At 44.1% G+C, this 23,458-nt stretch overlaps 1 protein-coding gene across 6 annotated transcripts in view; it reads left to right on the top strand.

The window, feature by feature from the left end:
- The window catches only part of LOC135550704 (nuclear receptor corepressor 1-like), a 119,961-nt gene extending 99,730 nt beyond the window's left edge, over window positions 1-20,231 (top strand). For 4 of the 6 annotated variants that reach the window (XM_064981749.1, XM_064981747.1, XM_064981750.1 and 1 more), the window contains exons 34-47: window positions 8-214; window positions 705-854; window positions 8,126-8,311; window positions 8,550-8,688; window positions 11,876-12,345; window positions 12,585-12,791; window positions 13,482-13,627; window positions 14,107-14,330; window positions 14,568-14,714; window positions 15,080-15,222; window positions 15,489-15,542; window positions 15,759-15,947; window positions 16,150-16,320; window positions 17,752-20,231. In XM_064981749.1, the coding sequence (XP_064837821.1) occupies window positions 8-214; window positions 705-854; window positions 8,126-8,311; window positions 8,550-8,688; window positions 11,876-12,345; window positions 12,585-12,791; window positions 13,482-13,627; window positions 14,107-14,330; window positions 14,568-14,714; window positions 15,080-15,222; window positions 15,489-15,542; window positions 15,759-15,947; window positions 16,150-16,320; window positions 17,752-17,936 (2,618 nt within the window). In that variant the 3' untranslated portion in view covers window positions 17,937-20,231. The remainder of the gene's footprint in view (window positions 1-7; window positions 215-704; window positions 855-8,125; window positions 8,312-8,549; window positions 8,689-11,875; window positions 12,346-12,584; window positions 12,792-13,481; window positions 13,628-14,106; window positions 14,331-14,567; window positions 14,715-15,079; window positions 15,223-15,488; window positions 15,543-15,758; window positions 15,948-16,149; window positions 16,321-17,751) is intronic. The other 2 variants (XM_064981751.1, XM_064981752.1) reach the window with 2 other exon arrangements.
- The last annotated feature ends 3,227 nt before the right edge of the window (window positions 20,232-23,458 follow it).

The raw sequence follows: 23,458 nt of genomic DNA, 5'->3' as shown, positions 1-23,458 counted from the left end.
CCTGCAGCTGCGTACATGTTCCCGAGGCAGCCGTCCCCAACGGGCTACCACAACACCTACCAGCTGTACACCATGGAGAACACGAGGCAGACCATCCTCAATGATTATATCACCTCCCAGCAGATGCAGGTTATCCCACGGCCCGACGTCGCCAGGGGCCTGTCGCCACGGGAACAGCAACCGATAGCTCTGTCTTACCCTCCCGGAGCGCGAGGTACTGTACTCTGGCGGCTGGCTGTCTGTGTGTCCCTCTCTCACGGGAGGGAGGTGGGGGGATAGTAAGCAGACTGTGCTTGTGAATTAGTGGCTACCTTTTTCCAGACGCCCAGAAGCAAATGACCCTCACAAATTGCCTCATTGATTTAGAATTTAATTTAATTTACTATAGCTGATTTGTTCATGTATATTTTAGGGCTGCAGCTGACTACAGCTAATACTTAATTTTATAAATTGGGTATTGACAAACTTCCAATTTTCATTTGTCCAGTGGTTACAAGGTGACCATCACTCCACACACCTTAACATATATTTTTTTAAAGCAGCCCTTAAACAAATAAAACTATTATTTTTGGGCACTGTTCAGAGTAAGGTGACCGGTAAAACCAAGGCTACTGTACGCAGTGTTCATTCATAACTCTTGAAATTGATCCTATGGATTTGGTTCATGTTGCTCACTGTTGGCCCTTTGCTTCTGTCTGTAAAAGGGATTATTGATCTAGCCCAGATGCCTCCAACTATCCTGTTGCCTCACCCTGGGGGAACAGGTACTCCCACTTTGGACCGCATCACCTACATCCCTGGAGCTCAACCCCCTTTCCCTCCTAGGCCTTTCAACCAAGCCTCCATATCTCCAGGTGAGGACCCCATCCTGCCCCAACCCCAACCTGACACCCTTTTTGTTCCTTTGTACCCTCCTCCTAACCTCACTGCCCTGCTACACTCCCGAGTTCTGAGAATCTGAACAAACCTCTACGCACCTCTGTGGACCAGATCTAAATGAACACATCGTTCAGTAACTTCTCTTCTCAAAATCAGACACGCGCTTTGTTAAAAGTTCAATTTGAGATTAGAGGTCGACCAATCAATCGGAATGGCCGATTTAATTAGGGACGATTTCAAGTTTTCATAACAATCAGAAAATTGTATTTTTGGGCGCCGATTTAAAAATATATATATTTTAGAGCATTGGACTAGTAGTTAGAGCGTTGGACTAGTAACCAGAAGGTTGGAAATTCAAATCCCCGAGCTGACAAGGTACAAATCTGTCGTTCTGCCCCATAACAGGCAGTTAACCCACTGTTCCTAGGCCGTCATTGAAAATAAGAATTTGTTCTTAACTTCTTGTGACTCTCAAACCCGGGTCCGGGAGCATAATCATCGCCTGATACTAATTAGCATAAAGCAAAGGACATGAATCTTCCTAGAAAATCTTCCTATTCATGAAAATCACAAGTGAAATATATTGGAAAACACCTTTTGTTAATCACCCTGTCATCTCAGATTTTCAAAATTTGTTTTACAGCCAAAGCTAGACAAGCATTTGTGTAAGTTTATCATAGACTAGCATAGCATTATGCCTTGCTAGCAGCAGGCAACCTTGTCTCAAAATCAGAAAAGCAATCAAATTAAATCGTTTACCTTTGATGATCTTCGGATGTTTTCACTCACGAGACTCCCAGGTAGATAGCCAAAGTAAATTTTTCCCCAAAAATGATTTTTGTAGGCGAAATAGCCCCGTTTGTTCTTCACGTTTGGCTGAGAAATCGCCCGGAAATTGCAGTCACGAAAACGGCGAAAAAGATTCCAAATTAGCTCCACAATATCGACAGAAACATGGCAAACGTTGTTTATAATCAATCCTCAAGGTGTTTTTCTAATATCTATTCGATAATATATCCGTCGGGACAATTCATTTTTCAATAGGACCGATTGGAGTAATGGCTACCTCTGTATTTTACGTGAGAATCTCTCTCAGAGCCACCATGTGACCACTTACGCAATGTGGCCGCCTACGGCTATTCTTCAACATTAATGCGTAAAACTACGTCACAATGCTGTAGACACCCTGGGGAATAGGTAGAAAGCGTAAACTCGTTGATGGCACATTCACTGCTCAATAGGGACTCATTGGAACGCAGCGCTTTCAAAACCTGGGGCACTTCCGGATTGGATTTTTCTTTGACCTGTAACATCAGTTCTGTTATACTCACAGACAATATCTTTACAGTTTTGGAAACGTTAGAGTGTTTTCTATCCAGAGCTGTCAATTATATGCATATTCTAGCATCTTGTCCTGACAAAATATCCCATTTAAAACGGGAACGTTTTTTTCCCCAAAAATAAAAATACTGCCCCTAGAGTCGCAACAGGTTTTAACTGACTTGCCTAGTTAACTAAAGGTAAAATAAAAAAGCAGGCGTGTAAACATTAATTCAAACAGCACTTTCGTGTGTTTTGCCAGCAGCTCTTCATTGTGCGTCAAGCATTGTGCTGTTTATGACTTCAAGCCTATCAACTCCCAAGATGAGACTGGTGTAACTGAAGTGAAATAGCTAGCTAGTTAGCGTGCGCTAATAGCGTTTCAAACTCTCTCTGAGCCTGTGGTTGTTTCCCTTGCTCTGCATGGGTAATGCTGCTTCGATGGTGATTGTTGTCATTGTGTTGCTGTTTGGAGCCCAGGGAGGAGCAATACTAAAGTGCCTATAAGAACATCCAATAGTCAAAGGTTAATGAAATACCAATGGTATAGAGGGAAATAGTCCTATAATTCCTATAATAACTACAATCTAAAACTTCTTACCTGGGAATATTGAACACTCATGTTAAAAGGAACCACCATCTTTCATATGTTCTGAGCAAGGAACTGAAACGTTAGCTTTCTTACATGGCACATATTGCTCTTTTACTTTCTTTTCCAACACTTTGTTTTTACATTATTTAAACCAAATTGAACATGTTTCATTATTTACTTGAGGCTAAATTGATTTCATTGATGTATTAAATTAAAATAAGTGTTCATTCAGTTTTGTTGTAATAGTCATTATTATAAATAAATAGCGGCCCATTTAATCGGTATCGGCTTTTTTGGTCCTCCAATAATCGGTATCAGCGTTGAAAAATCATAATCGGTCGACCTCTATTTGAGATGCTACCATGCGACCGTTGTTGGAAGACTGTCTGGTCAACATCACGGTGATAGTCTAAACTTTGTTTGTCTTCCCCCGTCTTCCATGGCTTCTCCCTGGACCTCCTCAATGTCCACCTCTTGAACATCAGACTCTGAGGCCTCATCTTCACTGTCACTTTCCAACCTTGTTGAGGATGGCTTGCTGTCAGGCTCAAAAAGTCTCAAATTTGCCCGGATGGCCACCAATTTTTCAACCCTTATATTGGTCAGCCTGTTGCGAGATTTGGTGTGTGTGTGTTCCCAAACAAGGACCAATTGCGCTCGGAGGTGGCTGATGTTGGTGGGATTTGGAGGATGATTGAGTCAACAGGGGAAAGAGCTTCAGATCCACAAAGTCCTTTCCACCTGAGACAAGGCCGAGTATAGCCCACAAAGATCTCCGCCACGGCACAACCCGGGGGGGGGGTGCGCCAACCCAGACAGGAAGATCACATCAGTGACTCAACCCACTCAAGTGACGCACCCCTCCTAGGGACGGTATGAAAGAGCCCAAGTAAGCGAGTGACTCAGCCCCTGTAATAGGGTTAGAGGCAGAGAATCCCAGTGGAAAGAGGGGTACCGGCCAGGCAGAGACAGCAAGGGCGGTTCGTTGCTCCAGAGCCTTTCTGTTCACCTTCACACTCCTGTGCCAGACTACACAATCATATGACCCACTGAAGAGATGAGTCTTCAGTAAAGACTTAAAGGTTGAGACCGAGTTTGCGTCTCTCACATGGGTAGGCAGACCATTCCATAAAAATGGAGCTCTATAGGAGAAAGCCCTGCCTCCAGCTGTTTGCTTAGAAATTCTAGGGACAATTAGGAGGCCTGCGTCTTATGACCGTAGCGCACATGTAGGTATGTACGGCAGGACCAAATCAGAGAGATAGGTAGGAAGCAAGCCCATGTAATGCTTTGTAGGCTAGCAGTAAAACCTTGAAGTCAGCCCTTGCCTTGACAGGAAGCCAGTGTAGGGAGGCTAGCACTGGAGTAATATGATCACATTTTTGGGTTCTAGTCAGGATTCCAGCAGCCATATTTAGCACTAACTGAAGTTTATTTAGTGCTTTATCCGGGTAGCCGGAAAGTAGAGCATTGCAGTAGTCTAACCTAGAAGTGACAAAAGCATGGATTCATTTTTCTGCATACTTTTTGGACAGAAGGTTTCTGATTTTTGCAATGTTACGTAGATGAGAAAAAAGCAGTCCTTGAAACAGTCTTGATATGTTCTTCAAAGAGAGATCAGGGTCCAGAGTAACGCCGAGACGAGTAATTTGAGACGACTGTACAACCATTAAGATTAATTGTCAGATTCAACAGAAGATCTCTTTGTTTCTTGGGACCTAGAACAAGCATCTCTGTTTTATCCGAGTTTAAAAGTAGAAAGTTTGCAGCCATCCACTTCCTTATGTCTGAAACACATGCTTCTAGCGAGGGCAATTTTGGGGCTTCACCATGTTTCATTGAAATGTACAGCTGTGTGTCATTCGCAGAGCAGTGAAAGTTAACATTATGTTTCCGAATGACATCACCAAGAAGTAAAATATATAGTGAAAACAATAGTGGTCCTAAAACGGAACCTTGAGGAACACCGAAATTTACAGTTGATTTGTCAGAGGACAAGCCATTCACAGAGACAAACTGATGTCTTTCCGACAGATAAGATCTATACCAGGCCAGAACTTGTCCGTGTAGACCAATTTGGGTTTCCAATCTCTCAAAGAATGTGGTGATCGATGGTATCAAAAGCAGCACTAAGGTCTAGGAGCACGAGGACAGATGCAGAGCCTCGGTCTGATGCCATGAAAAGGTCATTTATCACCTTCACAAGTGCCGTCTCAGTGCTATGATGGGGTCTAAAACCAGACTGAAGCATTTCGTATACATTGTTTGTCTTCAGGAAGGCAGTGAGTTGCTGCGCAACAGCCTTTTCAACAAAAAAAAATAGAACATTTTTGAGAGGAATGGAAGATTCGATATAGGCCGATAGTTTTTTAATATTTTCTGGGTCAAGGTTTGGCTTTTTCAATAAAGGCTTTGTTACTGCCACTTTTAGTGAGTTTGGTACACATCCGGTGGATAGAGAGCCGTTTATTATGTTCAACATAGGAGGGCCACGCACAGGAAGCAGCTCTTTCAGTAGTTTAGTTGGAATAGGGTCCAGTATGCAGCTTGAAGGTTTAGAGGCCATGATTATTTTCATCATTGTGTCAAGAGATATAGTACTAAAACACTTGAGTGTCTCTCTTGATCCTAGGTCCTGGCAGAGTTGTGCAGACTCAGGACAACTGAGCTTTGAAGGAATACGCAGATTTAAAGAGGAGTCTGTAATTTGCTTTCTAATAATCATGATCTTTTCCTCAAAGAAGTTCATGAATTTATTACTGCTGAAGTGAAAGCCACTCTCTCTTGGGGAATGCTGCTTTTTAGTTAGCTTTGCGACAGTATCAAAAAGGAATTTCGGTTTGTTCTTATTTTCCTCAATTAAGTTGGAAAAATGGGATGATTGAGCAGCAGTAAGGGCTCGTCGATACTGCACGGTACTGTCTTTCCAAGCTAGTCGGAAGACTTCCAGTTTGGTGTGGCGCCATTTCCGTTCCAATTTTCTGGAACTTGCTTCAGAGCTCGGGTATTTTCTGTATACCAGGGAGCTAGTTTCTTATGAGAAATGTTTTTAGTTTTTAGGGGCGCAACTGCATATAGGGTATTGCGCAAGGTTAAATTGAGTTCCTCAGTAAGGTGGTTAACTGATTTTTGTCCTCTGGCATCCTTGGGTAGACAGAGGGAGTCTGGAAGGACATCAAGGAATCTTTGTGTTGTCTGTGAATTTATAGCACAACCTTTGATGTTCCTTGGTTGGGGTCTGAGCAGATTATTTGTTGCAATTGCAAACGTAATAAAATGTTGGTCCGATAGTCCAGGATTATGAGGAAAAACATTAAGATCCACAACATTTATTCCATGGGACAAAACTAGGTCCAGAGTGTATGACTGTGACAGTGAGTAGGTCCAGAGACATGTTGGACAAAACCCACTTGAGTCGATGATGGCTCCGAAAGCATTTTGGAGTGGGTCTGTGGACTTTTCCATGTGAATAATAAAGTCACCAAAGATTAGAATATTATCTGCTATGACTACAAGGTCCGATAGGAATTCAGGGAACTCAGTGAGGAACGCTGTATATGGCCCAGGAGGCCTGTAAACATTAGCTATAAAAAGTGATTGAGAAGGCTGTATTAATTTCATGACTAGAAGCTCAAAAGACGAAAACGTCGGGTTTTTTTTGTACATTTAAATTTGCTATCGTAATGTTAGCAACACCTCTGCCTTTGCGGGATGCACGGGGGATGTGGTCACTAGTGTAGCCAGGAGGTGAGGCCTCATTTAACACAGTAAATTCATCAGGCTTAAGCCATGTTTCAGTCAGGCCAATCACATCAAGATTATGATCAATGATTAGTTCATTAACTATAATTTCCTTTGAAGTAAGGGATCTAACATTAAGTAGCCCTATTTTGAGATGTGAGGTATCATGATCTCTTTCAATAATGACAGGAATGGAGGAGGTCTTTATCCTAGTGAGATTGCTAAGGCGAACACCGCCATGTTTAGTTTTGCCCAACCTAGGTCGAGGCACAGAAGCGGTCTCAATGGGCATAGCTGAGCTGACTACACTGACTGTGCTAGTGGCAGACTCCACTATGCTGACAGGCTGGCTAACAGCCTGCTGCCTGGCCTGCACCCTATTTCATTGTGGAGCTGTCTATGTTGGTAGATAAGATGAGAGCACCCCTCCAGCTAGGATGGAGTCCGTCACTCCTCAGCAGGTCAGGGTTGGTCCTGTTTGTGGGTGAGTCCCACAAAGAGGGCCAATTATCTACAAATTCTATCTTTTGGGAGGGGCAGAAAGCAGTTTTCAAACAGCGATTGAGTTGTGAGGCTCTGCTGTAGAGCTCATCAATCCCCCTGACTGGGAGGGGGCGAGAGACAATTACTCGATGCCAACACATCTTTCTAGCTGATTTACACGCTGAAGCTATGTTACACTTGGTGATCTCTGACTGTTTCATCCTAACATCGTTGGTGCCGACGTGTATAACAATATCTCTATACTCTCTACACTCGCCAGTTTTAGCTTTAGCCAGCACCATCTTCAGATTAGCCTTAACATCGGTAGCCCTGACCCCTGGTAAACAGTGTATGATCGCTGGATGATTCGTTTTAAGTCTAATACTGCGGGTAATGGAGTCGCCAATGACTAGAGTTTTCAATTTGTCAGAGCTAATGGTGGGAAGCTTCGGCATCTCAGACCCCGTAACGGGAGGAGTAGAGACGAGAAGGCTCGGCCTCTGACTCCGACTCGTTGCTTAATGGGGAAAACTGGTTGAAAGTTTCTGTCGGCTGAATGGGCGACACCGGTTGAGCATTCCTACAGCATTTCCCTCCAGAAACCGTGAGAAAGTTGTCCGGCTGCGGGGACCGTGCGAGGGGATTTATACTAACGTTACTATCTGTACTTACTGGTGGCACAGACGCTGTTTCATCCTTTCCTACACTGAAATGACCCTTGCCTAACGATTGCGCCTGAAGCTGGGCCTGTAGCACAGCTATCCTCGCCGTAAGGCGATCGTTCTCCTGTATATTATGAGTACAGCGACTGCAATTAGAAGGCATCATGTTAATGTTACTACTTAGCTTCGGCTGTTGGAGGTCCTGACGAACCATGTCCAGATAGTGTCCGGAGTGAAAAAGTTGAATGAGAAAAAAAAAAGTTGAGGGAAAAACCAAAAATATATATGGTAATTAAAAAGTAAAAACCGTAAAGCCAACATTTTTTGATGAATTTAAACAAAATTCCCCAAATTCCCGGGCTTTACTTCCCATGGAAATTTCCCGACCCTTTGCAGCCCTAATGGTGTGTAACCCTGCTGTGTGTTGTTTGTTTCTTTGTGTCTACAGGCCACCAAGCCCACCTCGCAGCTACTGCAGCGGCCAACCAGGAGCGTGAACGAGAGAGGGAGCGTGATCGGGAGCACCGAGAGAAAGAGAGAGAAAGGGAGCACAGGGAGCGGGAACAGGAGCAAAGACAACGAGAGCGTGAGCGAGCAGTGGCTGCAGCGGTTGCCAATGACTACATGCGTGGAGGTGAGACTCATCATTATATTGTATAGTGCTGTACTGTGTCATCAATAATACAGAAATGCATGTGAATGTGAGCTATATAATAGTAGTTTATTTCGATTGGACCTGGCTGGACAGATGCTCTCACAGAGTTAAGGATTTATGTAGCCTGTCTTTTGCACAGTGTTGGAAAAAACATTATATGCTTCCAACTTTGAATTGCTCTTCTCTGTTATTGAAGTCCCCTCTTATTTGTCCCCAGGTCCTGGGCAGCCAGACAGACCAGGTAGCCGTGGATACCTGCGTAGCCCCTCCCCCTCTATGAGGTCACAGGAAGCCCAGCAGCAGCGGCCCAGCATCTTCCAGGGAGCCAACAGCAAGGGCGTCATCACCCCTCTCATGTGAGTCTCTTAAGCTTGCTCCGCTCTTGCCTGGTAAGCCCTGACCTCACCTCATGTACACTCTGAGTCTTAGTGTGTGTGTGCACTGTTAATCCATTCTTATGGGCATACTTTCAGTTGCAAATCGCAACACGTCAGGAGCATACCTGCCTGCACTAAATGTTATGCCATTTGCAATGAAAACCCTGTACATGCTCACAGAACATAACAGCCCTTCTACTCTTTACCCTCTCGCTTGTTCTATATATTTACAGTACCAGTCAAAAGTTTGGACACACCTACTCATTCAAGGGGTTTTCTTTATTTTTACTATTTTCTACATTATAGAATAATAGTGAAGACATCAGAACTATGAAATAACACATGGAATCATGTAGTAACCAAAAAAGTAACCTTTGTCTTGATGACAGTTTTGCACACTCTTGGCATTCTCTCAACCAACCAACTACAATGTAGAAAATAGTAAAAATAAAGAAAAACCCTTGCATGAGTAGGTGTTCTTAAACTTTTGACCAAGTGCGTGTGTGCTGGACAAAAATATAAACGCATTATGTAAAGCGTTGGGCCCATGTTTCGTGAGCGTTTCTCCTTTGCCAAGATAATCCATCCACCTCTGGCATATCAAGAAGCTGATTAAACAGCATGATCATTACACATGTGCACCTTGTGCTGGGGACAATACAAGGCTACTCTAAAATGTGTGGTTTTGTCATACAACACAATGCCACAGATGTTTCAAGTTTTGAGGGAGCGTGCAATTGGCATGCTGACTGCAAGAATGCTCACCAGAGCTGTTGCCAGAGAATTTCATGTTCATTTGGCATTACCTCCAACCGGCCTCTCAACCGCAGACAATGTGTATATCTTTGTGTGGGAGCGGTTTACCCCATGGTGGGGTTATGGTATGGGCAGGCATAAGCTACAGACAGCGAACATAGTTGTATTTTATCGATCACAATTTGAATGCACAGAGATACCGTGATGAGATCCTGAGGCCCATTGTCCAGCCATTCATCCGCCGCCATCACCTCATGTTTCAGCATGATAATGCACGACCCCACATTGCAAGGGTTAGTGGTTAGAGCGTTGGGCTAGTAACCGAAAGGTTGCAAGTTCGAATCCCCAAGCTGACAAGGTAAAAATCTGTTGTTCTGCCCCTAAACAAGGCAGTTAACCCACTGTTCCTCGGCCGTCATTGAAAATAAGAATTTGTTCTTAACTGACTTGCCTAGTTAAATAAAAGTAAAATACTTTATAAAAATGTATCTTTACAAAAATTCATGAAAGCTGAAAATGTCCCAGTTCTTCCATGGCCTGCAAAACTCACCCATTGAGCATGTTTGGGATGGTCTGGATCGATGTGTATGACAGCGTGTTCCAGTTCCCGCCAATATCCAGCAACTTCGCACAGCCATTGAAGTGGAGTGGGACAACATTCCACAGGCTACAATCAACAGCCTGATCAACCCTATACGAAGGAGATGTGTTGCGCTGAATGAGGCAAATGCTTGCACACCGTTCTGGCGCTCTACGTCCTTTCCAACCGCTCTGCTAAAAACCATCCTGCGCTCACAGGGGGAAAACCGGTCACTCCATTCATTAAAAGCACAATTTAAGCAACACCCATCTATTTTTCTGACTGCCTGGACCTACTATTTGGTTTTGAAGTATTTAAACCAAACCATATGATTTGAATGACAAGTATTTTAATAAACAAAGTTCAATGTAAGAAGTGCTCATCATTTCAAATAGGCTACATGTCATATAAAACAGTATGTAAACACTAAATAGGTCAGGAGCCAAACACGGAAAGAAAATGTATTATTTAGGATATATTATTTCAAGGCTATAGCCTACAAAGAAATGCATTTGCGAGTGTGACACAATTGGCTGGTAGGAACATAAAGTGCTCAGCATTTAAACAACATTTTGTTGTATTAAATCATTAGTCTATAAATTGCGCATATAAGCTGTGACTTACTTACAATTAAATACAAATTAAACAAAAAATGCAATGTTAGGCTCAATCTGCATTGCCTTTTTTGAAATAATAAAAAAAACAGGAGTTTGGTGAGAGAATGTGGCTTCAGGCTCATGCGATGGAGACTGGAGACTATCCTCACCGTGCTTGCAGAGCCCACTGGAGATGCTAAACACCCTTTTGGCCAATCTTGCCAGGCTGGGCATAGATGCAGAGTTTTTTTTTTTTCTTATTGGTAAGCATTTGGTTCATTCAAAATTGAAAGCTCTTTGAAAGTGAGAATATGCCAGACCTATTGAGACAAAATCATATTATGGTCGTGTGTGTGTAATGGAGAAAAATGAATGAAACTTTTAAGAGATCTGAGTTTTAGTTTATAAATACGTTGCTACAATGACACACTTAGTTAGCTACCCATCTCATTCCTTTCATTTAGCATGTGCACATAGTAAGTATACCATCAATATTTAGTGAACCCCATGACAGTAGCTAAAGCAAGGGACTATAGCAGCACATAAGTAGACTACAAATGCATGCTGGAGCGGGCATGCCCTGAGGTCATGAAGTGAGTGTTACTGGAGCGAAATTGGTAGCGTGCAAGAAGGCCGACGCACCAGCCTTTGGGAATCTAACTCTGCGCTTTAGTCACACTGCTCTTCGTTCCGTTCACATACTCTGGTGGTCACAAGATACTGACTGGTTTTCTGATCCACTTGATTTTTTTTTAAGGTGACCAACATAGGCATATCTTTATTCCCAGTCATGTGAAATCCATAGATTATCATTAAAGATTATGAGTATTTCAATTGACTGATTTCTTTAAATTAAATGTAACTCAGTAAAATGTTTCAAATTGTTGCATGTTGCGTTTATATTTTGTGTGTGTGTGTGTGTGTGTGTGTGTGTGTGTGTGTGTGTGTGTGTATATCAATACAATGTTAACGCCTCCATCACCGATGGCGTCATTGCGGTACACTAGGAGTGCATTAATTTCCAAAGGAACGCTGCGTTTGCCATGCAGCGTTGCAGAGACGGTGTGTTCTGTGTGGTGCATACGTTGGATTTATCGAACGTATGCATAAAACCATGCGTAGCCAGCTTGACAGAAGGTGAATGTTTAACTTGTGTTGCATGCATACCATTTTGCATGATGATGCTGTCGGTGTGATTGAGGCATAACCCTCTGCCTCTCTCTTCCCCCTCCAGGCCGGCAGCGGCAGCAGCCCAGGCAGGAGCCCGTTACAGCACTGCAGCCGACGCCCTGGCTGCCCTGGTGGACGCCGCCGCCTCCGCCCCTCAAATGGACGTCAACAAAGGCAAGGACTCTTCCAAGCATGACCGAGATGACGACATGTCTTTATCATCCTCGGTGGCCAGGCGGCAGCACGAGCAGCAGCAGCAGGAGGCAGACAGGCGCTCCATGCAGTCTCCCTATGGCCCAATGTCTCTGCCAGGGGGGAAACTCCACCCAGGATACGCTGAGGGGCCCAGTGGTCCCCAGGGGAATAAGGACAAGGGTCCTCCCAGCAAGTCACGCATCGAGGAAGAGCTGAGGACCAGAGGAAAGACCACCATCACGGCCGCCAACTTCATTGACGTCATCATTACAAGCCAGATCGCCTCGGACAAGGACTCCCGGGAGAGAGGCTCCCAGAGCTCCGACTCCTCCAGCAGCTGTGAGTCTTCCACATAGAACAACAGGGAACAGTATAGAACGTAGACACAATGGGACAGATGGGATGGAAGGCAGTACGGAGACCTGGATATAGATTTGGTTTGCGGTTTAATTCCCAACATTTCTAACATATAAGACTTAACAACATAGCAAATAAAATAAATACAAATTATAATAATATCTCATATGTTAGTGAGAGGGTTGTTTTATAAGTGTGTGTGTCTGTGCCTGGCCCTGCAGTGTCGTCCAATAGGTATGAGATCCCCAGTGGAGGAGCCATCGATGTGATCAGCCCAGCCAACTCTCCAGCACAGTCCCAGCAGCAGCAGGATGACAGGGACCGGGCCGACAGGGAGAGGGCCGACAGGGAGAGGGCCGACAGGGAGAGGGCCGACAGGGAGAGGGCCGACAGGGACAGGGCCGACAGGGACAGGGCCGCAGCACAAGGTCAGATGGTACTATATACTGTGGAAAAAAATGTGTTGTCAGTGCTGGTTTCCCTGACACAGATTAAGCCTGCACCTGGACAAAAAAAAGCTTGCTCAATAGTGAATATCTATTGAAAGTGCATTTCAGTCAATGGCTAGGCTTAATGTGTCTGGGTAAACTGACCGGTAAAGCTCTATAGATGCCGTATATGGAGACTTGAAGTATTCTCTTGGCGCTCTGAATCACTCTTTCTCAAGTACTGTTTTCCTTTTCCAAGTTACCTACCATGTCCTACATGAGTACAGTACAATATCTGTACTCAACTGACTTCAATACAAAATTTAACCAACTCAGCTCTACAAGCTGGATTGAATTCAGGTTACTGCAGAGGCATACTGTATCTTATAGTGATGATATGGTGTAAACATACTACAACCCGAATGACTCCACCCGAGTCATCTGAGTACAACAGATATAGCAGACGACACCATTCCATTCCCCACTAGCCCCCGTCTGGTCACCAGACCGCTGCACAAGCTATTTCTGTCTGCTGGAGGCAAATGTATATCAGTTGGTGCTGGCATGCAATACAGTGCTACCCCTCCTCCCCCTCATCTCCCCTCCCGCAACTCGTGTGTGTGTGTGTGTGTGTGTGTGTGTGTGTGTGTGTGTGTGTGTGTGTGTGTGTGGAATATTCTCACTCGGCAGCTGGCATGCGTCCCTTTGACATGATCCGCTACCGCCAGTCAGCAGAGTCACAGCAGTCCCCCTCCTCCCAGGCTGACGGAGGGTACTCCCAGTCCCAGCAGGTCCCCAAGACCCACCGGGTCATGACCCTGGCTGACCACATCTCGGTAAGACACACTGGTAGCTTTCCACAGTTGCATGCCATGTCATTTCCTGCGCAGTCGTCCATCAGATTGATATATCATTATGTGGTTATCTAATATGTTAAAACTAATCAGAGATCTATCAGGCAACTGCAGTGTAGTCAGCCTGGAACACATCCAATGACTCATTCATTCATAACCCTTTTCAACTGGGTTCCTGAATCCTGAGGCAAAGTATCCATATTCTGTGTAACCAATACAATTTACTTTACCAAAAATATATGTACAGTATGCCTCCTATACCACTTTTTGTTGAGTGATGATATCTTGAGTGATCCATCGACTGAACTGCAAATGATGATCTCAACAACTCTGACAACAGCCTCTACTAGACATCTTAAGAGAAATACTTTTAAGAGTAGTGAAAATGTATGTGTGCCTCCAAGTACTAACATCTCCCTGATCTGTCTGTCCCCTTGTCCTCTCCTCTTTCTCCTTTATAGCATATCATCACCCAGGACTTTGCCAGGAACCAGGACCCTCCTCAGTCCTCCACTACCATCTCCTCCTCTGCCACCACCACATTCCAGAGTGCCCAGCTGCCCGTGTCTATCTTGGGCCCCGGGGGTCGTGCCAAGGTCCCCAGCCGCTACAGCCCAGAAAACCACCAGAGACCCACACCCAGCAGAGTGTCTCCCGATAATGCCCCTGACAAGCCCAGAGCCAGGTACAGTAACAGCACCCGGCGGTAGCCCAACACAGCCTCTTCACCAAGCCAGTCTGAGACATGGTCATTAGGGTGTACATCATAGCAAAATGTTTTGCAACGAAAAACAAAAACTTGTGTTCAGGTAGTACCTCCATGCAAAATGTTTTCTCCCTACTGAACATAACCCTGGTGGTACACCTCTGACCACTCCATCAGATTCTCACTTTTTGCTCTTTTCCTCTGTGCCTCCCCCAGACCTGGTAAATCCCCTGATCGGGGTGGCAGGGGGGCGATAGAGAGCTATGAGCCCATCTCTCCTCCCCAGAGCTACCAGGATAAACAACAAGAGGCCAGAGAGCAGCAGCAACCACAGAGGCGAGAGGCTGACCAGCCTGAGATGAGGTGTGTAGGACTGGCATATCTTCATAAGAAGTGGGGGTACTCCCATTTGTTTATATTCACCTTACATTGTCTTTCAATGTTATAACTAGGCATATTTGTATGTTTTGGTGTCTTTAAGGTTTAAGTGACAAACTAAAAAGCTTGACTGTGTGTGTGTGTGTGTGGTGGATTCTGAATACCTTCCCCTGGCACAAGGACACATGGATTCAGTGCCCATGGGCGGAATGTGTCTTGTGGGCAGCTGTGACCCATTTGGCATGCCAACGGAGTGGAAACTGGGTGGAGAGGTGCCAGTTGCACGCTAGCCTACTCAGCCATCTGCTGCCTGACTCTTAACCTCTGTGGTGGCCTTTCTCTGGTTACAGGGGTGACTCTCGCTCCCCTGGCAGTGTCAGCTACCTGCCCTCCTTCTTCACCAGGCTGGAGAACACCTCCCCTATGGTGAAATCCAAGAAGCAGGAGATTATTCGTAAGTTGAACTCCTCTGGTGTCAGTGATTCTGATGTTGGTAAGTGTACTCTCTTCTTATCTACCTTGTACTAACGTCATTGAACAAAGCTTTCCAAAATGGAAATAATGTGACATTTGATGGAACTCAACTTATACAGTATTATATGAACATATAATGGGATGCATTGCACTCATTTCTCATTTTCACAAGGGGAAACATTGTAAAGGAAGGCATACTGTAAAACGACTAACAATTAACTGTCTTTAGCACCATTTTTTAGTTTCAGACATTTTTGTTTACTGTGCTATCATTTCTCCTTTCAGGAAATGCACAACCAGGCACAGAGATCTTCAACTTGCCTGCTGTGACCAGCTCAAGTGCGTTTAGATATTTATATCACCATTCAAACAAACTAGAATAATTTAAACCAGCAACTTGTGGGTAGTGTTCAGTAAGCACAAAAATGGAAAAAAAAATAATTTAAACAAACATTTTTCTAAATGTTTTCTGTTTGCATACCCTAAAGAACACGACCGTGCTGGCTGCTCCATATCTTCCCTGTCTAATCGTCCGTCGTGTGTTTGGCCCTCCAGGTAGCGTGAACCCCAGGAACCACTCCTTCAGCGACCCGGCCAGTAACCTGGGCCTGGAGGACATAATTCGCAAGGCCCTGATGGGGAACCTGGAAGAAAGGCCAGAGGAGCACCAGGGAGGGCCTCAGCCCAACTCTAACACCCCCAGTAACGAGGCCCGCCAGGAGGCCAACCCTTCACCTAGCATGGGTCAGTGGCACACAAGCACACATACAGCCAACTAAAACATACATGCACACACAAGGAAATTACTGTCTCTATAGGCCCATTGTGGGAATCAAATTCTTAGAAATTCTGATATTTAAAACAAACTCACCAGACTAGTCCTAAGCTTTTGCTAACTCTATTGCATTATTGCTAACACTCTTGTATTTGTCTGATTGTCCAACAGGCAAACAGAAACTGCAGAGCAAAGCCAACAGCCGAAAGTCAAAGTCGCCCAACCCAGGCCAGGCATACACAGCAGCAGAGCGGCCCTCGTCAGTCTCTTCCGTCCACTCAGAGGGAGACTACCACCAGCAGCCCCCAGCCTGGTCCTGGGAGGACCGGCCCTCGTCCACAGGTACTTAACCTGTCTGGGAACAGAACCCCGTTCCGCTAGCGGAACCCCTCGCCAACAGCCAATGAAATTGCAGGGTGCCAAACTCAATCAACAGAAATCTCATAAATCAAGTTTCTCAAACATACAAGTATTAGGCACCATTTTAAAGATAAAATTCTCGTTAATTCAGCCACAGTGTCTGATTTTAAAGAAGGCTTTACAGCGAAAGCTCCACAAACGATTATGTTAGGTCACCACCAAGTCACAGAAAAACAGCGATTTTTCCAGCCAAAGAGAGTTGGCTGTAAATATAGCTAAAATTAATCACTAACCTTTTATCTTCATCAGATGACACTCATAGGACTTTGTTACACAATACATGTATGTTTTGTTCGATAAAGTGAATATTTATATCCAAAAATCTAATTTTACATTGGCGTGTTCCAAAACATGCTGTGAATTTGCAGAGCCACCTCAATTCACAGAAATTTTCATAATAAACATTGATAATAGAACTATTACACATGGAACTTTAGATAAACTTCGCCTTAATGCAACCGCTGTGTCAGATTTCACTTCTTTTTTTTAAGCATAATATGAGTACGGTGCTCAGACGACAAATCAAGCCAAACAGATATCCGCCATGTTGGGGTCAACATTGGTCAGAAATAGCATTAAAAATATTCACTTACCTTTGATGAAGTTATATTACTGGTCATAGAAACCTATCAAACTATGTATAGAATCAATCTTTAGGATGTTTTTATCATAAACGTTCAATAATGTCCCAAACGGAGAATTCCATTGTCTGTAGAAAAGCAATGGAACGAGAGGTAACTTTCTCATGACCTCGCGTCACGAGCCCATGGCTCTCTGCCAGACCTCTGACTCATTCCCTTCTCATTCAGCCCCCCTTCATAGTAGAAGCATCAAACAACATTCTAAAGACTGTTGATATTTAGTGGAAGCCTTAGGAAGTGAAAGATGACCAATATCCCACTATCTTCGATAGGGGATGAGTTGAAAAACTACAAGCCTCAGATTCCCCACTTCCTGTTTGGATTTTTTTCTCAGGTTTTTGCCTGCCATATGACTTCGGTTATACTCACAGATATCGTTCAAACAGTTTTAGAAACTTCAGAGACTTCCTGCCCCCCATCCCACTGTTTTATATCCAATACTACTAATAATATGCATATAGGAGGCAGTTTACTCTGGGCACACTTTTCATCCAAAAGTGAAAATGCTGCCCCCTAGCCCAAACAGGTTAAGGCCCTTAGCCCATATAAACCTTGACTGTCTGGCCATCATTCCACATTAACAGCCACACAGGTATTCAGAAATCTGGATTTTATTTTCTTGTATCTCAAAAATAGATTTTCAGCCTGACATATTAGACACAAAACAGTCTGAATCCCTCTAATGACTATCCTGTCTCACTTTACTCTCCAGGCTCCATGCAATTCCCCTATAACCCCTTGACCATGCGCATGCTGAGCAGCACCCCCCCCACCTCCATACAGGCCCAGCAGCCCCCACCTGGAGGCCCCCTGGGGCCCCAGCAGCAACAGCGTGTATGGGAGCGAGAGCCCCTACTGTCGGAGCAGTATGAGACCCTGTCAGACAGTGACGACTGATCCCTGCCACAAGAATCCTACCTGCCCCCCATCCCACTCCAGAGGAAGGGCAGGCCTCTCAGTACAGGCCTGCATGCCCCCTCCCCCCACACACACACACACAAAAAAAACTATCCTCACTCACTGGTGCTGATCGAGTGTGGGGAGAACAGGGGGGTGTGGCGGTATCCCTTTTGGTTCAAGTGCGCCCTCTAGCTGCCAGCAGGAAGAAAGGCAGCGAGTGACTTCTGACGGGCTGGAATCTTCAGGATGGACTGACTGACTCCCTTTACGTCCAGAAGCTTTGATAGACACAGCCTGCCAGGATGGAGAACGCCTGAGTGGAAGATATGATGAAAGATGAAGAACTTGTATGTAAAAAGATGAAAAAAACAACACTTTTTTGTGGTTGATTTCTGTAAAGAAATGCTTTTGTCTTTAAGAAAAATCATTGTATGTAAATAGAGTAACCTTTTGCAGTGGGTTTTTTTCTGAACTTTTAGTGATGCTTTTAAATGGATCCACTTTGTTTTTGAATGAATGGGGGGGGGGTTAATCTTGAATATCAGTCGGTCTCTCCCTGTCCATCTCTTACCCCCACCTATCTAGCACCACAGTGAAGCTGAGAGACAGAACCTGTGGGTTGTACTTGATAATGAGGGGAGAACTGTAGGAGAAGCCCTGACCACCAAGCACCACCAAAGCCTGTTGTGGACCTAAGTGAATGAAACAAACACATGTTAACATTTCAATTGCGGCTTTGTAATTTGATGCCTGTCTTTGCAACACTGTGGAGAAAGATGATGCATGGATGTGACAATATTCCCCCTGATCTAGAACTTAAAGAAAGCTTTTGTCAGTCAGTCACCACACCCTTGAGACAAAACTCATGTATTTGGTACAAGTTGAGAACACTGGTGTAGGAGCAAGCAGAAAGGTGAAAGAAGACTAATTAATAATGTTGTCCCAAGTTGTTTCTTCTCCTCATGACTACTTCTGGGCCCCCATGTTGATCTGAACTCTGTCATTGAGCCAATAGTTTTTGGATTAAGCTGACCACCACTACGGTGGGTGTATTGTATGGCACACAGTCTGACCCGTAGCTATCCCTCTAGGGTTTCCAACAAGTGCTGAATGTTCTACTTACAGTACTCTGCAACCCATGTTGTCATAGTAACTAAAGTACATCCGGAACCTTTTCTAGAGGTTCGCCCATGCCTTGTGGCTGGAGAAAAATAAGGCAGCTTTAAACACATTTTCTCAGAGATATAAGTTGGTGTTTTTTAATGTTTTTGTTTTGTAACCTTAGTCCTTTTTTTTGTATACTGTCCAGACAGAAAACCGATTTGTGTGATTTGTCTTATGTTTTAGACAACAAAAGACAAATAACCAAACATAAATGGTCTGCACCATTGTTGCACTTTTTGCTTTGTAACCTTTGACAACAAAAGCATACTTTCTACCTGTTGTATAACTTATTCACGCTCCTGCAGAGGATTGTACTGAGATGTGCTTTGACTTTGCCCATCACTCATGGAAACCTGGATGTTTATGACCAAGTTCCTGTCTTCTCTTGTAGCTGGTACATGGTTTTGTAGTGTGACATGCATTGCAGTTTTACTTTTGTTTGGGGTACAGTCAAGATGTTAAGGAAGAGTTGCTTTTTTGCTGTCATGGTGACTATTCAAATCCATGGCCTCTTAATCTATTCTCAATATTCTAGATTAATATCAGCTGTTTTTTTGTCAACAGACATGTAGCTTCTTTAAATTTTGAATTTTGACACGGTCAACTTTGATATTGACAGTAAGTAATGTTCCATTTTGGTTCTCTCAGCTTTTGCTTTGCTTAAATAACAATCCCAATCTGCTCTAAACTAGATTTCTTTTCCCCAAAAAATATTTTGATTTGTTTTAAGTCCTAGAGCTCAGATTTTTGCTATCATTTTCAACATCAGTTATTCAACATCCTATTTTTGATGGGATGTCAAGTGTTTACAACGGCAATGACAAAAAGTTTACAAAACTTGAATCTTAAAAGAAAATCGAAATGAAGACAGAAAATAATTAGTGCATCTTTTCAGCTCAATGGTTGAGTCCAAATGGCAACCTAGTGTACTACTTTTTTGAGTGATATCCAATCTGTCAAACATCCAGTGCAAATTTTTTTTGGCTGTTTTAAAATTTGAGACTTAAACCCATGTAGCCCATGATGTTGAAATGCAATGTTTGTATCGCACAATGTCTCTTAATAGTCTATTACAAGAGTTCAGACCAATCAATAAAGTGGATCAGTTCTCCACCTCAAACGTTTGCATCTTTGTTTCCTTCTCTGATTGGTTATTGGCTTACAAGTTCTGAGACCTCCATCACTTAGTCTAGGGCTAGGCCAAGAGACTAACGGCACCATCCAATACAAGGCAAGGCTCATCTATAAGTGGTGCAGCATCTCAGTGCAAGAGGTGTCACTGCAGTCCCTGGTTTGAATCCAGGCTGCATCACATCTGGCAGTGATTGGGAGTCCCATAAGGTGGCGCACAATTGGTCCAGCGTCATCTGGGTTTGGCTGGGGTAGGCCGTCATTGTAAATAAGAGTTTGTTCTTTATTTAACTAGGCAAGTCAGTTAAGGTTAAATAAATAAAAATATTTCAGTGTGGTGAAATGACTAACAAAACTATCAACTTCTCATTGCTAAAATGTTTTTGGTATGCCGAAGAACCCTCAATGGAACAGCCTTTTCACATTCCTGCTGAAGACTAACAGATGGTAGGCAAAAGCCAGCAGAGCAGCTACAGAGTGGTGGTAACTCTGCGAGTGCAAGTTGTTTTGGTGTGGCGAAGAGAGCAAGGTCGCAGATGCCCTGATCCCTTTGCTACACTTGGACAAGAAATGCAAATATTGGTCTGGAATGTGGGAACCTGCCATGAGGTACGCCTGAAACTTTTTTAGAGAACAGACATGAATGATTGAGGTAAAAGTTCTAGTCTATGCTGTTTCTCATCGTTGTTTGATGGACCTGGTCTCTCACCATATGTCCTCCGCTGCCCGGTCTCTTCAGGCCCACAGCAGGAGGTGGGAAGGGTCCTGGCGGTTCAGGGCCGGTGCCCATTCAGACCATGACCAGTGGCTGGCCCAGGGAATATAGCAGGAAATACATCCTGAACCTTCCCAGCCAGAGAGACATAGAGTACTCAACTTTACCTGTTCCCTATCAGTACTCTACCTGGTCTATAGACAAAAATACAGAATGAAAACTAATATAAGCTGATCACAACAAAAGGTTGATAGCCTATTTGTTGTATAAGCCATGACAGTCAGTTAGCATACATTTGGTCAATGTGTGCTTCGGGCCTCCTAATTTGGGCAGTCCCATATGAATACCTCACTGCCCATAACAGACTCATGCTTTTTAAGCCAGATGGCTGGCCCCTCTTAAGTCCATCATGAGGATCCTGGATAAGGTCAGGCACCCTCGTCCATCCTTCTGCAACGACACACCACAGGTGCCGTAGAGACCTGAGACCTCAACAGCTCCTTCCCTCATCTTGTCCAAGTTCTTGAAAAATAGGAAATGTATCGCTTAAAGCAGTCCGGTGGTCTTCAATTCAGAACATGTAATTTGAGAAACTAATGTAATTGCCCAGGTATAGGATTGCAGCTTGGTATAAAGCAATACACTCAACAGTCTACATTTATAGAAACACCCATTTCATCTTGCATCAAACATATCATACCACCTTTCCATTGGAGTCAAATTCATCCCAGTAATTGTATGGGATAAATACAACCTAAACATGCTCAAAGAAATATAAATAGAGCAGCTAGAGAGAACTATTACAAAGCTATTACAAACCTGGTGTTGCAAACTCAATAATCTATCAACAACCACCCCCACACATTTCTCAGGATCAGCAGGGCAGGCCAGTCAACCGTGTGAAAACAAAACAACATGCCTTGCTTGTTCAACTAGAAATGTAGCTGAGGAACGCTCAACTCAAGTTTCAAGTTTAAATGTCACGTGCACAAGTACAATGAAATGCCTTTCTTGCAAGCTCCAAACCCAACAATGCAGTAATCTATATGTAAAGCTAAAAATAAAGTAGAACAAAACCACACAAGAAATAAGAACTAACACGAGAAAGTAAGAAGCTATATACAGAACCAGTTCTAATACCATATTTTGCAGGGACACTGGAGTGATAGCTGTAGATATCAGAGCTTGTTGGGAGGAGCTATAGGAGAACAGGTTCATTGTAATGGCTGGAATGGAATATTGGAACAGAGTCAAACACCTTTCCATGTTTGATGTGGTTGGTACCATTTTAAGGATTCCATTCCAGCTATTACAACGAGCCCATCCTCCTATAGCTCCTCCCACCAGCCTACTCTTTTAGATATGTGTAGGGGTGAGGTGATTAGGTGTCAGGGTATATGATAGAGTAGGAGCAGCGTAAATTCTGATTGTATGTGAGTGTGTGTGCGTGCAGGTGTCGAGTCAGTATAAATGTGTGTGCATGTTATGTGTGTGTTGGAGTGTCAGTGTGTGTAGAGTCCTTTGAGTGTGCATAGAGACAGTACAAAAATAAAATACAAGGGTCACCTCAGATAGTCCGTGTAGCCATTCTGTTAGCTATTTGGCAGTCTGATGGCTTGGGGATAGAAGCTGTTCAGGAGCCTGTTGGTGTCAGACTTGATTCCTTGGTACCGCTTGCCGTGCGGAAGCAGAGAGACCAGTCTATGGCTTGGGTGGCTGAAGTCTAACGATTTTCCGGGCCTTCCTTTCAAACTGCCTGATATAAAGGTCCTGGATGGCAGGGAGCTCCGCCCCAGACATGTACCTGGCTGTCTGCACCACCCTCTGTACCGCCATGCAATTGAGGGAGGTGCTGTTGCCATACCAATCAGTGATGCAGCCAGTCAAGATGCTCTCAGTGATGCAGCTGTCCCTGAGTCCTAAGTTTGGTGACGAGCTTGGAGGGAACAATGGTGTTGCACGCTGAGCTCAAGCATTCTCACATAGGTATTCCTCTTATCTAAGTGCGCGAGGGCAGTGTAGAGTGCAATTAAGATTGCGTTGTCTATGGATCTGTTAGGGCAATATGCAAATTGGAGTGGGCCTAGGGTGTCTGGGATGATGGAGTTGTGTTCCATACCAGCCTTTCAAAGCACTTCATAATTACAGATGTGAGTGCTACAGGGTGGTAGTAATTGTGGCATGAAGCTTTAGAGTTCATTCCAATAGGAATGATGGTAGCCATTTTAAGACGTGGGAATTACAGACTGAAAATTACGGTTGAATATTACCATGAATATGCCTGCCACCTGATCTACACATGCTCTGAGAACGCGCCCTGGAATACCGTCCACCCCTGCTGCTAGTTCTGACCTGACCTAAAGACCTTACTCACTTTGACCTGGGAAAGAGAGATCACCAGGTTCTCTGGGTCAGTGGGGGCCCTCACGCATGGTACGATGTTGTTATTGTGGAAGCGTGCATAAAATGCATTGAGTTCGTCTGGAAGAGAGGCATCATTGGGCAGATC

Source organism: Oncorhynchus masou, chromosome 12, assembly GCF_036934945.1.
Source record: "Oncorhynchus masou masou isolate Uvic2021 chromosome 12, UVic_Omas_1.1, whole genome shotgun sequence".
Lineage (NCBI taxonomy): Eukaryota > Metazoa > Chordata > Actinopteri > Salmoniformes > Salmonidae > Oncorhynchus > Oncorhynchus masou.
This window is presented reverse-complemented; position numbering and strand designations above follow the sequence as displayed.